At 56.5% G+C, this 26,563-nt stretch overlaps 1 protein-coding gene across 4 annotated transcripts in view; it reads right to left on the bottom strand.

Annotated features, from left to right (window-relative positions):
• Positions 1-132: 132 nt before the first annotated feature.
• The window catches only part of apba2b (amyloid beta (A4) precursor protein-binding, family A, member 2b), a 56,206-nt gene continuing 29,775 nt past the window's right edge, over positions 133-26,563 (bottom strand). For 3 of the 4 annotated variants that reach the window (XM_085972487.1, XM_085972488.1, XM_085972489.1), the window contains exons 3-13: positions 25,499-25,579; positions 21,278-21,317; positions 20,414-20,559; positions 19,746-19,781; positions 19,380-19,466; positions 15,736-15,921; positions 15,023-15,202; positions 12,927-13,139; positions 8,137-8,256; positions 1,532-1,672; positions 133-1,032 (exon numbers count right to left, since the gene is read on the bottom strand). In XM_085972487.1, the coding sequence (XP_085828613.1) occupies positions 961-1,032; positions 1,532-1,672; positions 8,137-8,256; positions 12,927-13,139; positions 15,023-15,202; positions 15,736-15,921; positions 19,380-19,466; positions 19,746-19,781; positions 20,414-20,559; positions 21,278-21,317; positions 25,499-25,579 (1,302 nt within the window). In that variant the 3' untranslated portion in view covers positions 133-960. The remainder of the gene's footprint in view (positions 1,033-1,531; positions 1,673-8,136; positions 8,257-12,926; positions 13,140-15,022; positions 15,203-15,735; positions 15,922-19,379; positions 19,467-19,745; positions 19,782-20,413; positions 20,560-21,277; positions 21,318-25,498; positions 25,580-26,563) is intronic. The other variant, XM_085972490.1, reaches the window with a different exon arrangement.

Genomic DNA, 26,563 nt, shown 5'->3' with positions numbered 1-26,563 from the left:
TCCCTGCGTGTCCACGCCTTCCCTCCCTCTCCCCACATTTCTGTGCCGCTCCCGCCCCCAGGGCAAGGATCAGCCTATTCAGGGTGAAAACTGGAATTTTTTGAAAGAAAAGGCCACTCTGGATTTGCCCCGTTGTTTTCTCCAGCGATCCACAGCAGTTCACGCTTTTTATTTCACGTTCTGTTATTCTCGCTGCAGTTTCATGCAACAGCCAATAAAACACTGATGGCCGGCTCTGCCGCTGAAGAAACTCATCTCTGACTGGAGAACCATGGAGGGAAAATGACAAACTAACATTTAGCCTCTAGTCATAGTTACAGAATTTCAAGATACAAATACAACGACGAATATTAACAGCTCACTCACCAGCAACATAACACGAGCTGCACAAACACAGGCCAGGAACCGCTACCCAGTGATAACAGAACTAATCTGTTACATTCCAACTGGGCTAAATACACAAAGAACTCTCTGGAAAGAAAGTTGGGAGCAGTGAGCGTCACTACGCTGTGGGCAGTCAGAGTATTCCCTGTGTACTCGTTACTAATGGTAACAGACAGCGAGTCAATGCTCGCCTTTATCTCACATTCAGCACTGGACACTCAATTATTTATTGCACACCAACATCACGTAGTAGTGACATTGTCTTTGTCACTAACTTTGGAAAGAAATTGGTTCAAACTTTTGTAAAATGCAAAATTTTGTTATTTTCCAGCGCAGGTCGAGATCCGTTTGCTGCCTCAGTGGAAATGGCGCAGAGTCCAGTGGAGAGTGACAGAGCAGAAAGACAGACACACACAGACACGCACACACACTCCTCGCACACACACAGACACGCGATACGGGTGGCACTGTCACTCTGTCTTCATCCCACCGATTACCTCGTCCCACCACAGAATCTTCAGCTGATCTGGTGGAGGCTCATGTCCATTGTCCAGATGGGCCTGTTTCTTCCCACAGTTAGATGTATAACGGTGTTTCTTGTCCAGTCAGGAGTCGGAACATGGCTGCTGGCATCGTCTTCATGTGGATCTAAGATTATTGAAAACTCAGTAATTAAAAATTACAACTTAAAGCATGTATACCTATCTATGGCTAGCAAGGGGACGGGCCAGGAGCTAGCTGACGCAGGGTTTAAATATGAATGGCTCACGGTACGTCAGAAGATTTGCTGTTTGGTAACGACAAGAATGTTCGATCACGTAATTCATGATCTTTATAAGACAAACTGTCTCCTTAACAGTTCAAAGTTAAATAAGTAAACAGCCTTGGGTCATTCAGTTTAAATGTTGTCAGGGAAGTTGGAATGTTCTTGCTGGTTTCACACTGAGCAGAACTCAGCGATGGCAGGGGGGAGGGGAGCCAGGGTTGGGGTCAGCAGAGGGAGGGAAGGGGAAGAATGAGCGGGTGGAGGGGTCAAGGGCTGAGGTCGGAGTCTACACTGTCCCATCAAACACTCGCAGGGCAGGTACCTTTCTGGAGTTAAAGCTGCTGATCTCATGAATCTGGAGTTCCCATCGAGGGGTCTTACCTCACCCACGGAGTTCGACAGGGCCTGAACGATCTTTTCATGGGCAGTCGCCACGACACTCTGCCCGTTGATCTCGATGATACGGTGACCCACTCGGACTCCACCACGTTCCGCAATCCCACCTCGCATCAGGCTGCAGATCTGTAACAGCAAACAGCCGTCACCGCCAATCCCTGTCTGTCCTCACACCTCCAGCAAACGTCACACAGACAGGACAGGATAGAAACCCACTGATAGACGATCCCCAGACACAGATTGACACTCCCCAGACACTGATCTGCAGAGGCTGGTGGAGCTGCCTTGTGTTGGAGGAGATTCGCACGGAGCTGAATCATTGATCACCATCTCAGCTCCAGATGTGATTATTGCAGGCAGAATTATCTCAGTATCCCAGCACCAGATGTTTAACACAATTAAACAATAGGAATAATATTTGCACAAATCTGGAATTTAACCAGACAGTATCCCACTGCCAGTGAGCGGTGGATTTTACTGATGCCACATCTGGCTTCTCCACAATTCCTACAGATCTCGGCTGCTGTTCTTTTGTGTCACTTTCAATATAATGAAACGTTCAGTACCTTTAGTTTAATGGAGCTGAAGCTGGGATTCTACAGAGCAAATTCGAGGCCGTGACTCGCACGACCCACTCTAAAGGCCAACTGAAACTGCTGCATCTGAATAGAAAAAACAATTACAGGATGACAGGCGCATAATGGGATTTTTTGGGGTAGATTCACAGCTACCGTGAGCCACACATTCCTCTCACGATGCTCATCTGTTGTGCGATTTGACCCAATAGTCACCCAGGCCATCAGTACAATTTTAACAGGGGAGCAGTGTGAAATAGGGTAACAGAGTAAAGTTCTCTACACTGTCCCACCAAATACTCCCAGGGCAGATACAGCATGGGTTAGATAAAGAGTAAAGCTCCCTCTACACTGTCCCATCAAACACTCCCAGGGCAGGTACAGCACGGGTTAGATACAGAGTAAATCTCCCTCTACACTGTCCCATCAAACACTCCCAGGGCAGGTACAGCACGGGTTAGATACAGAGTAAAGCTCCCTCTACACTGTCCCATCAAACACTCCCAGGGCAGGTACAGCACGGGTTAGATACAGAGTAAATCTCCCTCTACACTGTCCCATCAAACACTCCCAGGGCAGGTACAGCACGGGTTAGATACAGAGTAAAGCTCCCTCTACACTGTCCCATCAAACACTCCCAGGGCAGGTACAGCACGGGTTAGTTACAGAGTAAAGCTCCCTCTACCTTCGAACCCAAGCAGTACACACAATGCTGCATATTTTAGACGCTCTGTTTTTTAGACAGACCACTCACACCAACGGAGTTTGTACTTCTAAAATGTGTCTCAGGATCAAGTAAACCCGGAGCAATATTGAGCTTGAACAGGCAGCAGGAAGAGAGAGCAGAGAGGCAGAACAAAGGCGTCCGAGGCCAGGACACTGGGACTCATTTAGGAAACAGCTGGATGCCGTGATAAGGAGGCAGTCGGGTTGTTATTGTGAAGCGATGAGATGAAATGGGCTAACAGACCTTGTGCTGCTGTGAGCTTAAGGTCTCCCTGCAATATCCTTTATGCCAGAAAAAGACACAAACCAGTTATCTGTTTGCAGTGCGATCTCACTCCCTGGGGACCGCTGACTAGATAATTCACTGAATGCCTGCAAGTTTTAGTTTCCTCTTCTTCTTAGGCAGTCCCTCGGAACCGAATGTAACTTGCTGCCACATTAAAAATGAGTTCTCAGGTGACTGATGAGTCCAATGCGGGACCTACAGTCTCTGTCACAGGTGGGGCAGACGGTGGTTGAAGGGGCGGGTGGGTGGGGTGCTTGGGTTGACGTGCGCTCCTTGCGCTTGGCTTCCGCTTGCTCCGGGCGAAGAGACTCGAGGTGTTCGGCGCCTTCCCGGATGCTTCTCCTCCACTTTGTGCGGTCTTGGGCCAGGGATTCCCAGGTGTCGGTGGGGATGTTGCACTTTTTCAAGGAGGCTTTGAGGGTGTCCTTAAAGCGTTTCCTCTGCCCATCTGGGGCTCTCTTGCCGTGTCGGAGCTCCGAGTAGTGCGCTTGTTTTGGGAGTCTCGTATCGGGCATGTGGACGATATGACCCGTCCATCGGAGCTGATCGAGCGTGGTCAAAGCTTCGATGCTGGCCTGAGCGAGAACACTGATGTTGGTGCACCTATTCTGCCAATGGATTTGCAGGATCTTGCGGAGGCAGTATTGGTGGTACCTCTCCAGTGCTTTGAGGTGCCTGCTGTACATGGTCCATGTGTCTGAAGCATACAGCAGGGCGGGTATTACTGCTGCTCTGTAGACCATGAGCTTGGTGCTGGGTTTGAGGTCCTGGTCTTCAAACACTCTCTTCCTCAGGCGACCGAAGGCTGCACTGGCACACTGAAGGCGGTGTTGGACTTCATCATCGACGTCTGCCCTTGTTGACGGTAGGCTCCTGAGGTATGGAAAGTGGTCCACGTTGTCCAAGTCTTTGTCATGGATTTTGATAATCGGGGGGCAGTACTGTGTGGCGGGGGCAGGTTGGTAGAGGACCTTTGTCTTACGGTTGTTTAGTGTAAGGCCCGTGCTCGCGTACGCTTCAGTGAAGGTATTAACGATGGTTTGGAGTTCGACCTGCGAGTGTGCGCAGACGCAAGCGTCGTCTGCATACTGTAATTCGAAGACAGAGGAAGGGACGACCTTGGATCTGGACTGGAGGCGATGGAGGTTGAACAGTTTCCCGTTTGCTCTGTAAATTAGCTCCACTCCAGTGGGAAGCTTACTGAGGGTGAGATAGTGCATTGCCACAAGGAAGATCGAGAAGAGCGTTGGTGCGATGACACAGCCTTGCTTGACCCCGGTCCGTACATGAATTGGGTCTGTGGTGGAGCAGGCGGAGGATGGTGACAAACTTTTGAGGGCAGCCGAATTTGAGAAGGACACTCCATAATACCACACTTGGTGCAGCCTCTCACTGCCACCTGCTGGTCATTCCGTACAATACACTCAGGCCGAAATAACCTCACCACAAATACTGTACATTGAAGTTTCTATGTACAGTAATTCTAAGAACAGAGGTGAAAGGTTGCCCTCGTAACAAGTCAAAGTGCAATAGGAGGAGACTTGAATGATAAACACCCAGCCCTAGCAGCATTGGTTAGGGTTTGGTCACAAGTTGTTTATCGATTGCTTCTCCTTTCATCTTCTTCTCTTCTTAGGCAGTCCCTCAGAACCGAGGATGACTTCCTTCCACATTAAAAATGAGTTCGCAGGTGACTGATGAGTCCAGTGTGGGACCTACAGTCTCTGTCACAGGTGGGGCAGACGGTGGTTGAAGGGGCGGGCGGGTGGGGTGCTTGGGCTGACGTGCGCTCCTTGCGCTGCCTGCGCTTGGCTTCCGCTTGCTCCGGGCGAAGAGACTCGAGGTGTTCGGCGCCTTCCTGGATGCTTCTCCTCCACTTTGTGTGGTCTTGGGCCAGGGATTCCCAGGTGTCGGTGGGGATGTTACACTTTTTCAAGGAGGCTTTGAGGGTGTCCTTGAAGCGTTTCCTCTGCCCACCTGGGGCTCTCTTGCCGTGCCGGAGCTCCGAGTAGAGCGCTTGTTTTGGGAGTCTCGTATCGGGCATGCAGACGATGTGACCCGTCCATCGGAGCTGATCGAGCGTGGTCAAAGCTTCGATGCTGGGGATGTTGGCCTGAGCAAGAACACTGACGTTGGTGCGCCTATCCTGCCAATGGATTTGCAGGATCTTGCGGAGGCAGCGTTGGTGGTACCTCTCCAGTGCTTTGAGGTGCCTGCTGTACATGGTCCATGTCTCTGAGGCATACAGGAGGGCGGGTATCACTGCTGCTCTGTAGACCATGAGCTTGGTGCTGGGTTTGAGGTCCTGGTCTTCAAACACTCTCTTCCTCAGGCGACCGAAGGCTGCACTGGCACACTGAAGGCAGTGTTGGACTTCGTCGTCGACGTCTGCCCTTGTTGACAGTAGGCTCCCGAGGTATGGAAAGTGGTCCACGTTGTCCAAGGCCTTGTCGTGGATTTTGATAATTGGGGGGCAGCACTGTGTGGCGGGGGCAGGTTGGTAGAGGACCTTTGTCTTACACTAAACATCTGTAAGGCCCATGCTCTCGTACGCTTCAGTGAAGGCATTTACGATGGTTTGGAGTTCGACCTCCGAGTGAGCGCAGATGCAAGCATCGTCTGCATACTGTAATTCGACGACAGAGGATGGGACGACCTCGGATCTGGACTGGAGGCGATGGAGGTTGAACAGTTTCCCGTTTGCTCTGTAAATTAGCTCCACTCCAGTGGGGCGCTTACTGAGGGTGAGATGGAGCATTGCAGCAAGGAAGATCGAGAAGAGCGTTGGTGCGACGACACAGCCTTGCTTGACCCCGGTTCGTACGTGAATTGGGTCTGTGGTGGAACCGTTGGTCAGGATCACGGCTTGCATGTCGTCGTGAAGCAGGCGGAGGATAGTGACAAACTTTTGAGGGCAGCTGAATTTGAGGAGGACACTCCATAATCCCTCACGGTTGACAGTGTCGAAGGCCTTTGTGAGATCAAAGAAGGCCATGTACAGCGGTTGGTGCTGTTCCCTGCATTTCTCTTGTAATTGACGTGCGGTGAAGATCATGTCCATTGTGCCCCTTAGTGGGCGGAATCCGCATTGCGACTCTGGGAGGAGCTCTTCGGCCACTGGGAGAAGGCAATTGAGGAGGATTCTTGCGATGACTTTCCCTGTGGCAGACAGCAGGGAAACTCCTCTGTAATTAGCGCAATCGGACTTGTCACCTTTCTTGAAGGTGGTCACAATTACGGCGTCTCTGAGGTCCCCTGGCATGCTCTCCTCCTTCCAGATAAGAGAAATGAGTTCATGAATTCGCACCAGTAGTGCTTCTCCGCCATGCTTTAGTGCCTCGGCAGGGATTCCATCTGCTCCTGAGGCCTTGTTGTTCTTCAGTTGTCGGATGGCCTTTTCAACCTCATGCCGGGCTGGGGTTGTGCTGAGATGGTGGCGGGTAGCATGCTGTGGGATGGAGTTGAGGACACTCGTGTCGAAGACATAAAATTAAAATTCATTGTATGATATCGTAAACCCAGCCCGTCCATACACTTGGTGCGGCCTCTTACTGCCACCTGCTGGTCATTCCGTACAATACACTCAGGCCGAAATAACCTCACCACAAATACTGTACATAGAATTACATAGAATATACAGCACAGAAACGGGCCACTTGGCCCAACAGTCTATGCTGCCGCTCCACTCGAGCCTTCTCCCATTCTTCCTCATCTAACTCGATCACATTACCCTCTATTGCCTTCTCCCTCATGTGCGTATCTAGCTTACCCTTAAATGCATCTATGCTATTTGCCTCAACTGCTCCCTGGGGTAGCGTGTTTCACATTCTCACCACTCTCTGAGTAAATATTCCCTATTTGATTTCTTGGTGTTGTGGCCAATTTTGGGCACTGCACTTTAAGGATGTCAAAGCCTTGCAGAGGGTGGAGAGGAGATTTACTGGAATGGTACCAGGGATGAGGAACTTCAGTTACGTGGAGAGACTATTACTGAGAGATATTTGTGCATGCGTGACATTCCTCGCACAGCATTTTAATAGACGCCGTCCATTATTTAAATAAAAGAACAATATCTCCGTGAAAGTACCAGCTAAATGAATAACAAATGAGAAAGCAGCAAGCCAACAATTCTCATACACCAATACCGGATATTAATACAGATATTAATGCACACACTGTCCCTGCAGAGCTGCTCACAGCAGCTTATGAAGAGCCAAGGAGATCACAGGATGGTGCAGGAAGAAAGAGAAGTTTAATTTCCTTAAAGATAGATGAGGGGGTGTATCATCAGCTTCCCCGACCAAGTAGAATCTGCAGGTGAGTGCTGTCCGGAACTGCCAGCAGAGGGCAGTGCCGCACTGTGAACCAATGGCTCCGTGAGGTGCTGATTGGCAGAGTGCGGAGAATGTTACGCAGTCCCTATAAACCCAGGCAGGGACCTGCCCCGAGTCTGGAGCAATTCAATCATTCACATCTCGAGATGCTATAGAACAGTAAGAGTGCAATTCTGTTAACACAGCATGAAACCAGAACCCCAGGAGTTCAAAATATTCAAATAAGTGTTAGCCATGGTTCAATGGTTGGCCCACTCGCCTCAAAGTTAAAAGGTTGCGGGTTCAAGTCCCACACCAGGGAGTTGAGCACAAAATCCAGACCAACACTCCCAGTGCAGTACTGAGGGAGCGCCGCACTGTCAGAGGGGCAGTACTGAGGGAGCGCCGCACTGTCGGAGGGGCAGTACTGAGGGAGCGCCGCACTGTCGGAGGGGCAGTACTGAGGGAGCGCCGCACTGTCGGAGGGGCAGTACTGAGGGAGCGCCGCACTGTCGGAGGGGCAGTACTAAGGAAGCGCTGCACTGTCGGAGGGTCAGTACTGAGGGAGCGCTGCACTGTCGGAGGGGCAGTACTGCGGGAGCGCCGCACTGACGGATGGGCGGTACTAAGGGAGTGTTTATGTTCGCGGCCTGGGTGTTTATATTCACGGCCCGGGCCCCTCGTACTCACAATGCCGTTCTGTACACTGAAGCCCAGCTGGTACTTGAGGTCGGGTCGTTTGATTAGCACAGTGGTGACCGGAGGGCAGCTCACGATGTTCAGCTTAACCTGAACCTGATTCTTCAAACCCTGGAAAACAAGAAACTTGTTAAATCACCAGGAGTGGAGTGTCTGAAACATCGATTTCAGGGACTCCCAGGATCAATCCCTGATCTCAACTGGGGCAAAAGTACGAGGGTTAGAGGTCGTCTCGTCCCTGGGCTGAGCAACGGATCAGTGTGTGTGTGTGTGTGTGTGAGAGAGAGAGTCTGTGTGTGTGTGTGCGCGAGCAAGAGAGTGCAAGAGCGTATCGGTGTGCACGCGCGTGCGTATCTGACTGCGGGGTTGCGTGTGGGAGCACATGAATAATGGGCATGAGTGAGCTTCTCAATGGCCCCCAACAACAGGCAGCACCCTTGGAACAGGAGGACAGACACTCAGGGGAGGGAGTTCAGGGCAGCCTGACCGGTTCAGAGACCACGGTGCTGGGATGGTGAGGGGGGGGTCAGTGACACACGGTGGGGGGGTCAGTGACACACGGTGTGGGAGGGGGGGGTCAGTGACACACGGTGAGGGGGGGGTCAGTGACACACTGTGTGGGGGAGGGGGGGTCAGTGACACACGGTGGGGGTGGTCAGTGACACACGGTGTGGGGGGGGTCAGTGACACACGGTGTGGGGGGGGTCAGTGACACACGGTGAGGGGGGGGGTCAGTGACACACGGTGAGGGGGAGGGTCAGTGACACACGGTGAGGGGGAGGGGGGGTCAGTGACACACGGTGGGGTCAGTGACACACGGTGTGGGGGGGGTCAGTGACACACTGTGTGGGGGGGGTCAGTAACACAGTGTGGGGGGGGTCAGTAACACACGGTGTGGGGGGGGGTCAGTGACACACGGTGAGGGGGAGGGAGGGTCAGTGACACACGGTGTGGGGGAGGGGGGGTCAGTGACACACGGGGGGGTCAGTGACACACGGTGTGGGGGGGTCAGTGACACACTGTGTGGGGGGGGTCAGTAACACACGGTGTGGGGGGGGGTCAGTGACACACGGTGTGGGGGGGGGGTCAGTGACACACGATGTGGGGGGAGGGGGGTCAGTGACACACTGTGTGGGGGGGGGTCAGTAACACACGGTGTGGGGGGGGTCAGTGACACACGGTGTGGGGGGTGGTCAGTGACACACGGTGTGGGGGAGGGGGGGTCAGTGACACACGGTGTGGGGGAGGGGGGGTCAGTGACACACGGGGGGGTCAGTGACACACGGTGTGGGGGGGGTCAGTAACACACGGTGTGGGGGGGGTCAGTGACACACGGTGTGGGGGAGGGGGGGGGTCAGTGACACACGGTGTGGGGGAGGGGGGGGTCAGTGACACACGGTGTGGGGGAGGGGGGGGTCAGTGACACACGGTGTGGGGGAGGGGGGGGTCAGTGACACACTGTGTGGGGGGGGGTCAGTGACACACGGTGTGGGGGGGTCAGTGACACACGGTGTGGGGGAGGGGGGGTCAGTGACACACGGTGTGGGGGGGGTCAGTGACACACGGTGTGGGGGGGGGTCAGTGACACACGGTGTGGGTGGGGTCAGTGACACACGGTGTGGGGGGGGGTCAGTGACACACGGTGTGGGGGGGGGTCAGTGACACACGGTGTGGGTGGGGTCAGTGACACACGGTGTGGGGGGGGGTCAGTGACACACGGTGTGGGGGGGGGTCAGTGACACACGGTGTGGGGGGGGGTCAGTGACACACGGTGTGGGGGGGGTCAGTGACACACGGTGTGGGGGGGGGTCAGTGACACACGGTGTGGGGGGGGTCAGTGACACACGGTGTGGGGGGGGGGGGTCAGTGACACGCGGTGTGGGGGGGGGTCAGTGACACGCGGTGTGGGGGGGGTCAGTGACACACGGTGTGGGGGGGGTCAGTGACACGCGGTGTGGGGGGGGTCAGTGACACACGGTGTGGGGGGGGGTCAGTGACACGCGGTGTGGGGGGGGTCAGTGACACGCGGTGTGGGGGGGGTCAGTGACACACGGTGTGGGGGAGGGGGGGTCAGTGACACGCGGGTGTGGGGGGGGGTCAGTGACACACGGTGTGGGGGGGGTCAGTGACACACGGTGTGGGGGGGGTCAGTGACACACGGTGTGGGGGGGTCAGTGACACACAGTGTGGGGGGGGTCAGTGACACACAGTGTGGGGGGGTCAGTGACACACAGTGTGGGGGGGGGGTCAGTGACACACGGTGTGGGGGGGTCAGTGACACACGGTGTGGGGGGGGTCAGTGACACGCGGTGTGGGGGGGGTCAGTGACACACGGTGTGGGGGGGGTCAGTGACACACGGTGTGGGGGGGGTCAGTGACACACGGTGTGGGGGGGGGTCAGTGACACACGGTGTGGGGGGGGTCAGTGACACACGGTGTGGGGGGGGTCAGTGACACACGGTGTGGGGGGGGTCAGTGACACGCGGTGTGGGGGGGTCAGTGACACACGGTGTGGGGGGGTCAGTGACACACAGTGTGGGGGGGGGGGTCAGTGACACACGGTGTGGGGGGGGTCAGTGACACACGGTGTGGGGGGGGTCAGTAACACACGGTGTGGGGGGGGGTCAGTGACACACGGTGTGGGGGGGTCAGTGACACACGGTGTGGGGGGGTCAGTGACACACGGTGTGGGGGGGGGGTCAGTGACACACGGTGTGGGGGGGGTCAGTGACACACGGTGTGGGGGGGTCAGTAACACACGGTGTGGGGGGGTCAGTGACACACGGTGTGGGGGGGGGTCAGTGACACACGGTGTGGGGGGGGGTCAGTGACACGCGGTGTGGGGGGGGTCAGTGACACGCGGTGTGGGGGGGGTCAGTGACACGCGGTGTGGGGGGGGGTCAGTGACACACGGTGTGGGGGGGGGTCAGTGACACACGGTGTGGGGGGGGTCAGTGACACACGGTGTGGGGGGGGTCAGTGACACACGTGTGTGGGGGGGGTCAGTGACACACGGTGTGGGGGGGGTCAGTGACACACGGTGTGGGGGGGGGTCAGTGACACACGGTGTGGGGGGGGGTCAGTGACACACGGTGTGGGGGGGGTCAGTGACACACGGTGTGGGGGGGGGTCAGTGACACACGGTGTGGGGGGGGTCAGTGACACACGGTTGTGGGGGGGGTCAGTGACACACGGTGTGGGGGGGGTCAGTGACACACGGTGTGGGGGGGGTCAGTGACACACGGTGTGGGGGGGGTCAGTGACACACGGTGTGGGGGGGGTCAGTGACACACAGTGTGGGGGGGTCAGTGACACACGGTGTGGGGGGGGTCAGTGACACGCGGTGTGGGGGGGTCAGTGACACACAGTGTGGGGGGGTCAGTGACACACAGTGTGGGGGGGTCAGTGACACACGGTGTGGGGGGGGTCAGTAACACACGGTGTGGGGGGGTCAGTGACACACGGTGTGGGGGGGTCAGTGACACACGGTGTGGGGGGGTCAGTGACACACAGTGTGGGGGGGTCAGTGACACACAGTGTGGGGGGGTCAGTGACACACGGTGTGGGGGGGGTCAGTGACACACGGTGTGGGGGGGGGTCAGTGACACACGGTGTGGGGGGGGTCAGTGACACACGGTGTGGGGGGGGGTCAGTGACACACGGTGTGGGGGGGGTCAGTGACACACGGTGTGGGGGGGTCAGTGACACGCGGTGTGGGGGGGGTCAGTGACACGCGGTGTGGGGGGGGTCAGTGACACACGGTGTGGGGGGGGGTCAGTGACACACGGTGTGGGGGGGTCAGTGACACACGGTGTGGGGGGGGGTCAGTGACACACGGTGTGGGGGGGGGTCAGTGACACACGGTGTGGGGGGGGGTCAGTGACACACGGTGTGGGGGGGGGTCAGTGACACACGGTGTGGGGGGGGGTCAGTGACACACGGTGTGGGGGGGGGTCAGTGACACACGGTGTGGGGGGGGTCAGTGACACACGGTGTGGGGGGGGGGTCAGTGACACACGGTGTGGGGGGGGGTCAGTGACACACGGTGTGGGGGGGGGGTCAGTGACACACGGTGTGTGGGGGGGTCAGTGACACACGGTGTGGGGGGGGTCAGTGACACGCGGTGTGGGGGGGTCAGTGAACACGCGGTGTGGGGGGGGTCAGTGACACACGGTGTGGGGGGGGGGGTCAGTGACACGCGGTGTGGGGGGGGGTCAGTGACACACGGTGTGGGGGGGGGTCAGTGACACACGGTGTGGGGGGGTCAGTGACACACGGTGTGGGGGGGGTCAGTGACACGCGGTGTGGGGGGGGTCAGTGACACGCGGTGTGGGGGGGGTCAGTGACACGCGGTGTGGGGGGGGTCAGTGACACGCGGTGTGGGGGGGGTCAGTGACACACGGTGTGGGGGGGGGTCAGTGACACACGGTGTGGGGGAGGGTCAGTGACACACGGTGTGGGGGGGGTCAGTGACACGCGGTGTGGGGGGGTCAGTGACACACGGTGTGGGGGGGTCAGTGACACACGGTGTGGGGTGGGGTCAGTGACACACGGTGTGGGGGGGGGGTCAGTGACACACGGTGTGGGGGGGGGGTCAGTGACACACGGTGTGGGGTGCGCGCAAGGGGGGGGCGGGGAGGGTCAGGGACCGGTGACTCACGGTGAAACTGCACCAACTGTCCTCCCTCCTCTCTCCCAGGCTGGGTTTTAAGCCGAGCTCTCCGAGCACAGGGTACAGTATAACTATCATCCCTCGTACGCTGGCTGGCAGCAGGCGGTACCTTAATTATTCCTTGGCAGGTGGCGAGTGGGAGGCCGACTAGGCTGGTGCCATTGATGGACATTATCTGGTCACCGATACTGAGCTTCCCAGAGCGAGCAGCCGGACCTCCATTCATCATGTTTGCCAGGATGACCGTGGGGAGGATTGAACCCCATCCCGACTCCACAATCACAACCCCGAAGATCTCCCCCTTCAGCTTCTCAACATGTAGCTGTGGAAACAGTAAGGGAAAATCACCATTCACAACCTCATCATTATAGTTAACATCAACATCAATGTCATCACCGCCTTCAGCAACAACCTCAAGGCTAAGTGGGAGAGAATGGAGGACCGCAGGATTGGCCTCTGGTGGGGCAGAGAGTGGGCACGGTAATTCGGAGTGCTGGGTGTGGCAATGAAGAACGGCTGGGCAAGCTGTGGAGGGATTGGAAAACAAGGACAAGAATCTTGAAGATGAGCAGGAGGTCAGAGTTCTGCATCACTGGGTTCAGTGAGTGAGAAGCAGGGAGGGTGCGGAGCCGGAGAGGCCGGGGAGGGCGCGGAGCCGGAGAGGCCGTGGAGGGCGCGGAGCCGGAGAGGCCGTGGAGCCGGAGCCGGAGCCAGGGAGGCTGCGGAATCGGAGCCGGGGAGGCCGAGGAGCCGGAGAGCAGGAGCCGGAGAGGCCGAGGAGTCGGAGCCGGGGAGACCGGGGAGGCTGAGGAGCCAGAGAGGCCGTGGAGCCGGGGAGGCCGCGGAATCAGAGCCGGGGAGCCGGAGAGCAGGAGCCGGAGAGGCCGAGGAGTCGGAGCCGGGGAGACCGGGGAGGCTGAGGAGCCGGAGCCGGAGAGACCGGGGAGGCCGTGGAGCCGGGGAGCCAGAGCCGGGGAGGCCGCGGAGCCAGAGCCAGGGAGGCTGCGGAATCGGAGCCGGGGAGGCCGAGGAGCCGGAGAGCAGGAGCCGGAGAGGCCGAGGAGTCGGAGCCGGGGAGGCCGTGGAGCCGGGGAGCTGGAGCCGGGGAGGCCGCGGAGCCAGAGCCGGAGCCGGAGAGGCCGCGGAGTCGGCTGCAGGGAACAGTGGGTGGTTTGGATTTTGTCAATGTCGAGCTGAAGGAGGTTTTGAAATCGGGATAGTCGGAGGCTGTCGTCACAGCCGCAGATCCTGAGGCAGGACTGCGGGAGGGGGAGGGGGAGGGGCAATTGGTGCGTGGGGAAGGTGAGCCTGTGAATACAGCCAACGTCAGCAAGGAGTAGCATGTAGACGGTGAATGGGAGCGGCCTGAGGATTTAGCCCTGGAGACGGCGTGGGGAGATGTACGGGTGGATTCCCCCAGTCCCTGAATCCACTGAGCAAGGCGCTGAAGGTCGCTAATCTGAGCTCAAACTCCGCCCCGGTTTCCAGTTGGTCAATCACACTTTACTCTCATTTACTGTGCGTAACCAAGGGCAACCCCTGCCTGTGGTGAACAAACTGGGATGGATAGGAGCAGAATGATTGGACGACGGGGATTAACTGAGGGTCAAAGGGGCAGAAAGGTCAAGGAAGGTGAGGAGAGCCAGGGTCACTGGATCGCGCTCAGTCTCAGTGTTGCGAATGAGTCAAAGCACGATTGGAGGGAATGAGAAGGGTGAAGAATGGGAGAGGTTAGCTGGTTAGGGTAATAACCACGCTGGAGTGAAAGGGCGGGTCGAGGGGCAGCAAGAAAAGAGAAGGTTCAGGGTGGGCTTCTAAAGGAGGAGGGGGTGGTGACGGTGGAGGCCATAGCAGGGTGAGAGAGAAATATTGATGAATGACCATGGAGCCCAGAAAAGCGACCTCTCACCTCTGAACATGCATTCAATGGAGCCCAGACTAATGGATGGAGTCAACGCAGCCTGGGCTGTGACTCAGAGCGGGGCTGAAAGGGGCAATCTCACTCGGAACAGGCCACAGGAAGACTGGTGCCACACTGGGGAAAGGGAAGCTCCTCAGAGGTTGGGCTGAGGCACATTGTTGGGGTTGAGGAGAGGAAGTTTGACCAACTCAACACTGACTGTTTCTAAACCGAGCCCTGAATCTGTACTGAGGGAGGTGTGGGCTCGTGTACCAGGCGCGCGGGCCGTGTAACGTGTAACACACCTCCTTGCAATTGGCGGAGTTGGAGAAGTGGATGAGGTCGTCGTTGTACATCTCCTGTGTGTTGATGATGTCACTGTACTCCTTTTGGCTGAGGTCCTCGGGGTTAATCCCATTGGCTCGCAGGAACTCTTGGTAGGCCACACTAAACGCCTGTCCAATGGACTGAGCTATCAGCTGTGCCTGCGAAGGTACAAGGCACGTCACTGAACACAACATTTCCACAATAATTAAGCAGTTCGTAGCCTCAGCAAGCAGATGCATTGTCTGACGTGGTACTGAGGCACACAGACCGGAAAGGCAGGATCAATCCCTCGCCCTTATTCGCTCAGCCACTCACTCAACAATCAGGGGCCCTAATTGTGATAAAGTATTCAATAATGGCCAGCACTGCGGCATTCCCTGGTAATTACACATGCGCTGTGGAATTGACCCAATGTAGAAGGACCAGGCTGTCTCCCCGAGAGAGCTGATCGGCTGCAGCAGCTGCACGCAGCGTTCCACGTGGCCCGTTCGGGATTTGCACTATCAACCAGGATTCCAGATCCCATCACGGACCATGACCATCACTGACGGTGAGAGTGGGCGTGAGGCCAGATACGCCAATGATCGAATGCCTTGCTGACACGTGGTGTTCTCACTGCCTGCGGAGCTGTAACTGAGCAAGAGGCAGCTCATCAGGAGAGTGAAATGGTAACAACGCTCCTCATACTCACATCCTCGGACTCGAAGACGTGGCACACCATCTTGTACTGTTTCTTGCCCTCCTGGGTCCCGGGTGTGGTCTCGATACAATCCTGGGAGGCAGCCCGAGGCACTCGCCGCCGGGCCATCAGAACAACGATGTTCCCGATATCCGCGATGTAGGAGATTGTGCGCAGGGCGTGGTCCATCATTGGCTCCTGAAACAGGCGATACACCGGTATTAGCAGCTGGTGACAGCTTCCACACACTCCTGGACACCACAGCCCTTAATCAATGGGCTTAGAGATATAGCAGAGCCTCTCATAACAACATAAGAATTAGGAGCAGGAGTCGGCCATTCGGCCTCTCGAGCCTGCTCCGTCATTCAATAAGAGCATGGCTGACCTCTGACCTCAACGCCACTTTCCCGCACTATCCCCATATCCCTGGATTCCCCATGAGTCCAATTACTCTCAACCCGCAGATCCCACTGCCCAGGGAACACTGGTCATCCAAGAATTTATAGTCATTTCTTCCATTATTCTGTAGGTTGACAGTAGATAGTGTGTCAGCCATGGCTCAGTGGGCAGCACTCTCGCCTCCGAGTCAGCAGGTTGTAACTTCAAGTCTCACGCCCGAGACTTCAGCACAAAGTCCAGGCTGGCACTTCAGTGCAGTGCTGAGGGAGCGCCGCACTGTCGGAGGGGCAGTACTGATAGAGCGCCGCACTGTCGGAGGGTCAGTACTGAGGGAGCGCCGCACTGTCGGAGGAGCAGCACTGAGGGAGCGCCGCACTGTCGGAGGGGCAGTACTGAGGGAGCGCTGCACTGTCAGAGGGGCAGTACTGAGGGAGCGCCGCACTGTCGGAGGAGCAGTGCTGAGGGAGCGCCGCACTGTCGGAGGGGCAGCACTGAGGGAGCGCCGCACTGTCGGAGGGGCAGTGCTGAGGGAGCGCCGCACTGTCGGAGGGACAGTACTGAGAGATCACTGCACTGTCAGAGGGGCAGTACTGAGGGAGTGCTGCACTGTCGGAGGGGCAGTACTGAGGGAGCGCTACACTGTCGGAGGGGCAGTACTGAGCAAGCGTCGCACTGTCGGAGGGGCAGTACTGAGGGAGCGTCGCACTGTCGGAGGGGCAGTACTGAGGGAGCGCTGCACTGTCGGAGGGTCAGTACTGAGGGAGCGCCGCACTGTCGGAGGGGCAGTACGGAGGGAGCGCTGCACTGTCCGAGGGACAGTACTGAGGGAGCGCCGCACTGTCGGAGGGGCAGTACTGAGGGAGCGCCGCACTGTCGGAGGGTCAGTACTGAGGGAGCGCTGCACTGTCGGAGGGTCAGTACTGAGGGAGTGCTGCACTGTCAGAGGGTCAGTACTGAGGGATCGCTGCACTGTCGGAGGGATAGTACTGAGGGAGTGCCGCACTGTCGGAGGGGCAGTACGGAGGGAGCGCTGCACTGTCGGAGGGTCAGTACTGAGGGAGTGCTGCACTGTCAGAGGGTCAGTACTGAGGGAGCACTGCACTGTCCGAGGGACAGTACTGAGGGAGCGCCGCACTGTCGGAGGGGCAGTACTGAGGGAGCGCCGCACTGTCGGAGGGTCAGTACTGAGGGAGCGCCGCACTGTCGGAGGAGCAGCACTGAGGGAGCGCCGCACTGTCGGAGGGGCAGTACTGAGGGAGCGCTGCACTGTCAGAGGGGCAGTACTGAGGGAGCGCCGCACTGTCGGAGGAGCAGTGCTGAGGGAGCGCCGCACTGTCGGAGGGGCAGCACTGAGGGAGCGCCGCACTGTCGGAGGGGCAGTGCTGAGGGAGCGCCGCACTGTCGGAGGGACAGTACTGAGAGATCACTGCACTGTCAGAGGGGCAGTACTGAGGGAGTGCTGCACTGTCGGAGGGGCAGTACTGAGGGAGCGCTACACTGTCGGAGGGGCAGTACTGAGCAAGCGTCGCACTGTCGGAGGGGCAGTACTGAGGGAGCGTCGCACTGTCGGAGGGGCAGTACTGAGGGAGCGCTGCACTGTCGGAGGGTCAGTACTGAGGGAGCGCCGCACTGTCGGAGGGGCAGTACGGAGGGAGCGCTGCACTGTCCGAGGGACAGTACTGAGGGAGCGCCGCACTGTCGGAGGGGCAGTACTGAGGGAGCGCCGCACTGTCGGAGGGTCAGTACTGAGGGAGCGCTGCACTGTCGGAGGGTCAGTACTGAGGGAGTGCTGCACTGTCAGAGGGTCAGTACTGAGGGATCGCTGCACTGTCGGAGGGATAGTACTGAGGGAGTGCCGCACTGTCGGAGGGGCAGTACGGAGGGAGCGCTGCACTGTCGGAGGGTCAGTACTGAGGGAGTGCTGCACTGTCAGAGGGTCAGTACTGAGGGAGCACTGCACTGTCCGAGGGACAGTACTGAGGGAGCGCCGCACTGTCGGAGGGGCAGTACTGAGGGAGCGCCGCACTGTCGGAGGGTCAGTACTGAGGGAGCGCTGCACTGTCGGAGGGTCAGTACTGAGGGAGTGCTGCACTGTCAGAGGGTCAGTACTGAGGGATCGCTGCACTGTCGGAGGGATAGTACTGAGGGAGTGCCGCACTGTCGGAGGGGCAGTACGGAGGGAGCGCTGCACTGTCGGAGGGTCAGTACTGAGGGAGTGCTGCACTGTCAGAGGGTCAGTACGGAGGGAGCGCCGCACTGTCGGAGGGGCAGTACTGAGGGAGCGCTGCACTGTCGGAGGGGCAGTACTGAGGGAGCGCCGCACTGTCGGAGGGGCAGTACTGAGGGAGCGCCGCACTGTCGGAGGGTCAGTACTGAGGGAGCGCTGCACTGTCGGAGGGTCAGTACTGAGGGAGTGCTGCACTGTCAGAGGGTCAGTACTGAGGGATCGCTGCACTGTCGGAGGGATAGTACTGAGGGAGTGCCGCACTGTCGGAGGGGCAGTACGGAGGGAGCGCTGCACTGTCGGAGGGTCAGTACGGAGGGAGCGCTGCACTGTCGGAGGGTCAGTACTGAGGGAGTGCTGCACTGTCAGAGGGTCAGTACTGAGGGAGCACTGCACTGTCGGAGGGATAGTACTGAGGGAGTGCCGCACTGTCGGAGGGGTAGTACTGAGGGAGTGCCGCACTGTCAGAGGGGTAGTACGGAGGGAGCGCTGCACTGTCGGAGGGTCAGTACTGAGGGAGCACTGCACTGTCGGAGGGGCAGTACTGAGGGAGTGCTGCACTGTCGGAGGGATAGTACTGAGGGAGTGCTGCACTGTCGGAGGGTCAGTACTGAGGGAGCACTGCACTGTCGGAGGGATAGTACTGAGGGAGTGCCGCACTGTCGGAGGGGTAGTACGGAGGGAGCGCTGCACTGTCAGAGGGTCAGTACTGAGGGAGCACTGCACTGTCGGAGGGATAGTACGGAGGGAGTGCCGCACTGTCGGAGGGGCAGTACGGAGGGAACGCTGCACTGTCGGAGGGTCAGTACTGAGGGAGTGCTGCACTGTCAGAGGGTCAGTACTGAGGGAGCACTGCACTGTCGGAGGGATAGTACGGAGGGAGTGCTGCACTGTCGGAGGGGCAGTACTGAGGGAGTGCTGCACTGTCAGAGGGTCAGTACTGAGGGAGCACTGCACTGTCGGAGGGATAGTACGGAGGGAGTGCTGCACTGTCGGAGGGGCAGTACGGAGGGAACGCTGCACTGCGAGTTACCTGTGAGTCCGCGTTTAGAACTTTAATCCTCTGAGTGGAGATGAAGAGATCGACTTCCGTCATTGGCTGAGAATCTCCCTCCGAGCCCTGGAAGAGAGAAGGTCACAGGTTGATCGCTATAGTCCATGTGGGAACCCTGACCCGGGGGTAATTGGGACTCCAGCTGATAATGATTCAGCCACACATTATACAACTCTCTCCGGATTTTTGTGTCCACTGAAGTCAATGTACAATGTAACACACAATTAAATTCTGCTGCTCCTGTGTCCCATTAAAGCAATATACACGGATCACAGGCACTGGACACAGAAAGGATTGGCACACAACACTACTCGGAGGGACAGATAGTGCAGGCTGGCTACTTACCCCTTTCTTCTTGGTTTTTGATGTTTTCTGCACCCTCTGAATGGCAAAAAAAATTTAAAAGACAAAGTTAGACACAGAGATGCCACAACAGATACTGACACACAGTGTGTACCCGGTTACAGTGCCCTCCTGGGGGGAGGGAGGGGGGTGAGACACACTTACAGCAGCCCAGAGTGTGTACGGCCATCTCACACCGTCACACACTCTGGTCCCCGGCCAGTGCTGGGCACCAGGAGGGGTTACAATTGGCCTCAGTGCCCTGCTCCTTATGTCTGGACAGTGCTTGTCTGTGGACATCAGGTTAGGACAAGATCAGGATTGGTCAAATAATCTGCAGACACTCACTCTCGGGGTTCACACATCGGGAATAGCCACTTTAACAGCAGCGCCTATGGAAGCAGCACCTTTGGGGGCGGGGATAGGGGGACCACAAGGTGTATTTACAGCAGTGACTGAAATCCAGACAGCGAATGCAGACTCTGAAATGACGCCCGTGTGAGTATCAGCGATGGACGCAGTGTTTGCGTGCAGTCCCTTTGCTATTTTAACAACACATCAGCGTGTTTCTAAACTAATAGTCACACAGGCCATAACTACATCTGCAGAATGGCAGAGAGTGAACTACAAAAACCTGGAGGTGAAGCTGAAAGCTGAGTTAAACGAGGTACCTTGATGCGACCCACAGCCTCCTGGGCCTGCATCATGCGGATGTTTTTGGAGGGGTTCCGCTCAGACAGCAGCTGTGTAGAGCCCAGGTAATTGGCTGCAAAAATGATCCCGTCGATCAGATCCTCGGGCTCACAGGGACCTGGAACTTAACCAGAAACAGCACGGGATCAAAGCCCAGACTCAATCATGGCTTTCAAAAGGGAATTGGATAAGCACCTGAAGGAAACAAATTTGCCGGGCTAGGGGGAAAGGGCGGGGGAGTGGGACTAGCTGAGGTGCTCTTGCAGAGAGCCGGCATGGGCTCGACGGGCCGAATGGCCTCCTTCTGTGCTGTAACCATTCTACGATTCTAATAAACATCCCGCGTCCACTTCGTGTCAGGGGCAACGAGAATTTTATTCACAGGCAGACAGCGCATCAAGGGAAAATATTAAACATTATTAGCAGAACAAACAGTGGCAGTATTAGTGATAGTAGCAGTGCATCAATCACTGGCCTGAGTCCAATCTCAGGATGTGTTGTTGGTTCTGGGGCTGGTCAGCACGAGCTGTGCCCTCTGGTATATCGATGTTGTACATCTCTCACTTTACTCACAGGCAGCTCAGGACGAGTGTCAGAGGATGGAATACTGGGGGATACGTCAGGCAGAGAGTTGGGAAAACATCAAACTTAATCTCGTCACGCACCCGACGCAAAATATTTAATTATGCAGATAAGTTGCTGATGTTCTATTGTATATTATTGATAAACTTTTACTGAGCCATTTTTCCTGCATTGAATGACCCTTTAAATTAAGGATTCCCGCTCCAACCAATCCTGTTTCACTAATAATTCCCATCTGGCAGTATCCTAGAAGCACTCACCATCCACAAAGTTGGGAAAAGCCGACGGTTTCTTTGTTTGCTGGAAGAGAAACCAGATGTTAGCAGCTGTCCTCCCCCACAGCGCCACACAAACTAAACAGCGACCAATCGCATCTCGTAGATCAACAAGCTCTGATTGGATACTCCCAGCACAGCTTTACTTCGAATTCACTCCCCATGATCAGATGACAGAAACTGGCTCCGGCCAACTCACCGTCTGGTCAGTCAGGTAGATGGATGGCCAGGTAGATGGATGGAGAGTCAGACAGATGCATGAATGGACAGTGGACGTGAAGCTCCCCCTACAGTGCATGTACAGCAACAATCAACAGCTGACACCACCAAATTTCACCCTCCTCTCCTGAAGACACTAACGGGGGTACAGTTCCACACACACTGACTCTCACTGGGGTACAGTTCCACACACACACTGACTCTCACTGGGGTACAGTTCCACAGACACTGACTCTCACTGGGGTACAGTTCCACAGACACTGACTCTCACTGGGGTACAGTTCCACACACACTGACTCTCACTGGGGTACAGTTCCACACACACTGACTCTCACTGGGGTACGGGTTCCACAGACACTGACTCTCACTGGGGTACGGGTTCCACAGACACTGACTCTCACTGGGGTACGGGTTCCACACACACTGACTCTCACTGGGGTACGGGTTCCACAGACACTGACTCTCACTGGGGTACGGGTTCCACACACACTGACTCTCACTGGGGTACAGTTCCACACACACTGACTCTCACTGGGGTACGGGTTCCACAGACACTGACTCTCACTGGGGTACAGTTCCACAGACACTGACTCTCACTGGAGTACAGTTCCACACACACTGACTCTCACTGGGGTACAGTTCCACACACACTGACTCTCACTGGAGTACAGTTCCACACACACTGACTCTCACTGGGGTACAGTTCCACACACACTGACTCTCACTGGGGTACGGGTTCCACACACACTGACTCTCACTGGGGTACAGTTCCACACACACTGACTCTCACTGGGGTACAGTTCCACACACACTGACTCTCACTGGGGTACAGTTCCACACACACTGACTCTCACTGGGGCACAGTTCCACACACACTGACTCTCACTGGGGTACGGGTTCCACACACACTGACTCTCACTGGAGTACAGTTCCACACACACTGACTCTCACTGGGGTACAGTTCCACACACACTGACTCTCACTGGGGTACAGTTCCACACACACTGACTCTCACTGGGGTACAGTTCCACACACACTGACTCTCACTGGGGTACAGTTCCACACACACTGACTCTCACTGGGGTACAGTTCCACACACACTGACTCTCACTGGGGTACAGTTCCACACACACTGACTCTCACTGGGGTACAGTTCCACACACACTGACTCTCACTGGAGTACGGGTTCCACACACACTGACTCTCACTGGGGTACAGTTCCACACACACTGACTCTCACTGGAGTACAGTTCCACACACACTGACTCTCACTGGGGTACGGGTTCCACAGACACCGACTCTCACTGGGGTACGGGTTCCACAGACACTGACTCTCACTGGAGTACAGTTCCACACACACTGACTCTCACTGGGGTACGGGTTCCACAGACACCGACTCTCACTGGGGTACGGGTTCCACAGACACTGACTCTCACTGGGGTACAGTTCCACAGACACTGACTCTCACTGGGGTACGGGTTCCACAGACACTGACTCTCACTGGGGTACGGGTTCCACACACACTGACTCTCACTGGGGTACGGGTTCCACACACACTGACTCTCACTGGGGTACGGGTTCCACACACACTGACTCTCACTGGGGTACAGTTCCACAGACACTGACTCTCTCTGGGGTACGGGTTCCACACACACTGACTCTCACTGGGGTACGGGTTCCACAGACACCGACTCTCACTGGGGTACAGTTCCACAGACACTGACTCTCACTGGGGTACAGTTCCACAGACACTGACTCTCACTGGAGTACAGTTCCACAGACACTGACTCTCACTGGGGTACGGGTTCCACACACACTGACTCTCACTGGGGTACAGTTCCACAGACACTGACTCTCTCTGGGGTACGGGTTCCACACACACTGACTCTCACTGGGGTACAGTTCCACAGACACTGACTCTCACTGGAGTACAGTTCCACGCACACTGACTCTCACTGGGGTACGGGTTCCACAGACACCGACTCTCACTGGGGTACGGGTTCCACAGACACTGACTCTCACTGGGGTACAGTTCCACAGACACTGACTCTCTCTGGGGTACGGGTTCCACACACACTGACTCTCACTGGAGTACAGTTCCACAGACACTGACTCTCACTGGGGTACGGGTTCCACAGACACCGACTCTCACTGGGGTACAGGTTCCACAGACACTGACTCTCTCTGGGGTACGGGTTCCACACACACTGACTCTCACTGGAGTACAGTTCCACAGACACTGACTCTCACTGGGGTACGGGTTCCACAGACACTGACTCTCACTGGGGTACAGTTCCACAGACACTGACTCTCACTGGGGTACGGGTTCCACAGACACCGACTCTCACTGGGGTACAGGTTCCACAGACACTGACTCTCTCTGGGGTACGGGTTCCACAGACACTGACTCTCACTGGGGTACGGGTTCCACACACACACTGACTCTCACTGGGGTACGGGTTCCACAGACACTGACTCTCACTGGAGTACGGGTTCCACAGACACTGACTCTCACTGGGGTACGGGTTCCACAGACACTGACTCTCACTGGGGTACGGGTTCCACAGACACTGACTCTCACTGGGGTACGGGTTCCACACACACACTGACTCTCACTGGGGTACGGGTTCCACAGACACTGACTCTCACTGGAGTACGGGTTCCACAGACACTGACTCTCACTGGGGTACGGGTTCCACAGACACTGACTCTCACTGGGGTACGGGTTCCACAGACACTGACTCTCACTGGGGTACGGGTTCCACACACACACTGACTCTCACTGGGGTACGGGTTCCACAGACACTGACTCTCACTGGAGTACGGGTTCCACAGACACTGACTCTCACTGGGGTACGGGTTCCACAGACACTGACTCTCTCTGGGGTACGGGTTCCACAGACACTGACTCTCACTGGGGTACGGGTTCCACAGACACTGACTCTCTCTGGGGTACGGGTTCCACAGACACTGACTCTCACTGGGGTACGGGTTCCACAGACACTGACTCTCTCTGGGGTACGGGTTCCACACACACTGACTCTCACTGGGGTACGGGTTCCACAGACACTGACTCTCACTGGGGTACGGGTTCCACACACACTGACTCTCACTGGGGTACGGGTTCCACACACACTGACTCTCACTGGGGTACGGGTTCCACACACACTGACTCTCACTGGGGTACGGGTTCCACACACACTGACTCTCACTGGAGTACGGGTTCCACAGGCACTGACTCTCTCTGGGGTACGGGTTCCACAGACACTGACTCTCACTGGGGTACGGGTTCCACAGACACTGACTCTCGCTGGGGTACGGGTTCCACAGACACGGACTCTCACTGGGGTACGGGTTCCACAGACACTGACTCTCACTGGGGTACGGGTTCCACACACACTGACTCTCACTGGGGTACGGGTTCCACACACACTGACTCTCACTGGAGTACGGGTTCCACAGGCACTGACTCTCTCTGGGGTACGGGTTCCACAGACACTGACTCTCACTGGGGTACGGGTTCCACAGACACTGACTCTCGCTGGGGTACGGGTTCCACAGACACGGACTCTCACTGGGGTACGGGTTCTACAGACACTGACTCTCGCTGGGGTACAGTTCCACACACACTGACTGCCCGAGGCCTCCTCATCCAAATGGCCATTCTGATGTGTGAGCCAAGGTGATGAGCGGAGGCAGAATATTCAAGACCTTGGAAGCATTTCAGCCAAGCCTGACGTGCATATTCCAGGGGTCGCTGGAAAGCGACCAGGAGCACGAATCCTGGCTGATTTTCCCCTTTCTTACCCTGTGTGCTGGAACCAATTCTGGCACCTTGACCACTGCCCCTCCCACAACAGATTCCAGCTGGTTCCACATAAACTGAGACCATCCCAGTCTGCTGGCTCTGGAAGACACCGGATGGTGCACTGAGCCATAGGCACTGCAATAACAAATAAAGATCACAACAAAAGGAACTGAACTCACCTCGGAAACATAGTTATTGTTGAGCGGGCCATTGAGGTCAGAGCGCTGCTGTTTCCGTGGCTGCTCAGTGTCTGGAGTGACCTGTCAACACACCAAAGAAACGCCTCTTTACAACTAGTACTTCTGTACATTCATCGCTCCTTCTCTCTATCTGACCCTCCATCCATCCATCTATGTGACCATACATTTATATATCCAGATATTTAGATACAGAATAAAGCTCCCTCTACACTGTCCCATCAAACACTCCCAGGGCAGGTACAGCACAGGTTAGATACAGAGTAAAGCTCCCTCTACACTGTCCCATCAAACACTCCCAGGGCAGGTACAGCACGGGTTAGATACAGAGTAAAGTTCCCTCTACACTGTCCCATCAAACACTCCCAGGGCAGGTACAGCACGGGTTAGATACAGAGTAAAGCTCCCTCTACACTGTCCCATCAAACACTCCCAGGGCAGGTACAGCATGGGTTAGATACAGAGTAAAGCTCCCTCTACACTGTCCCATCAAACACTCCCAGGGCAGGTACAGCACGGGTTAGATACAGAGTAAAGTTCCCTCTACACTGTCCCATCAAACACTCCCAGGGCAGGTACAGCACGGGTTAGATACAGAGTAAAGCTCCCTCTACACTGTGCCATCAAACACTCCCAGGGCAGGTACAGCACAGGTTAGATACAGAGTAAAGCTCCCTCTACACTGTCCCATCAAACACTCCCAGGGCAGGTACAGCATGGGTTAGATACAGAGTAAAGCTCCCTCTACACTGTGCCATCAAACACTCCCAGGGCAGGTACAGCACGGGTTAGATACAGAGTAAAGCTCCCTCTACACTGTCCCATCAAACACTCCCAGGGCAGGCACTGCACGGGTTAGATACAGAGTAAAGCTCCCTCTACACTGTCCCATCAAACACTCCCAGGGCAGGTACAGCACGGGGTTAGATACAGAGTAAAGCTCCCTCTACACTGTCCCATCAAACACTCCCAGGGCAGGTACAGCACAGGTTAGATACAGAGTAAAGCTCCCTCTACACTGTCCTATCTACATTGCTTCATCGCTAC

Source organism: Somniosus microcephalus, chromosome 32 (assembly GCF_052327205.1).
Source record: "Somniosus microcephalus isolate GS21.2 chromosome 32, FLI_Smic_1.0, whole genome shotgun sequence".
Classification (NCBI taxonomy): domain Eukaryota; kingdom Metazoa; phylum Chordata; class Chondrichthyes; order Squaliformes; family Somniosidae; genus Somniosus; species Somniosus microcephalus.
This window is presented reverse-complemented; position numbering and strand designations above follow the sequence as displayed.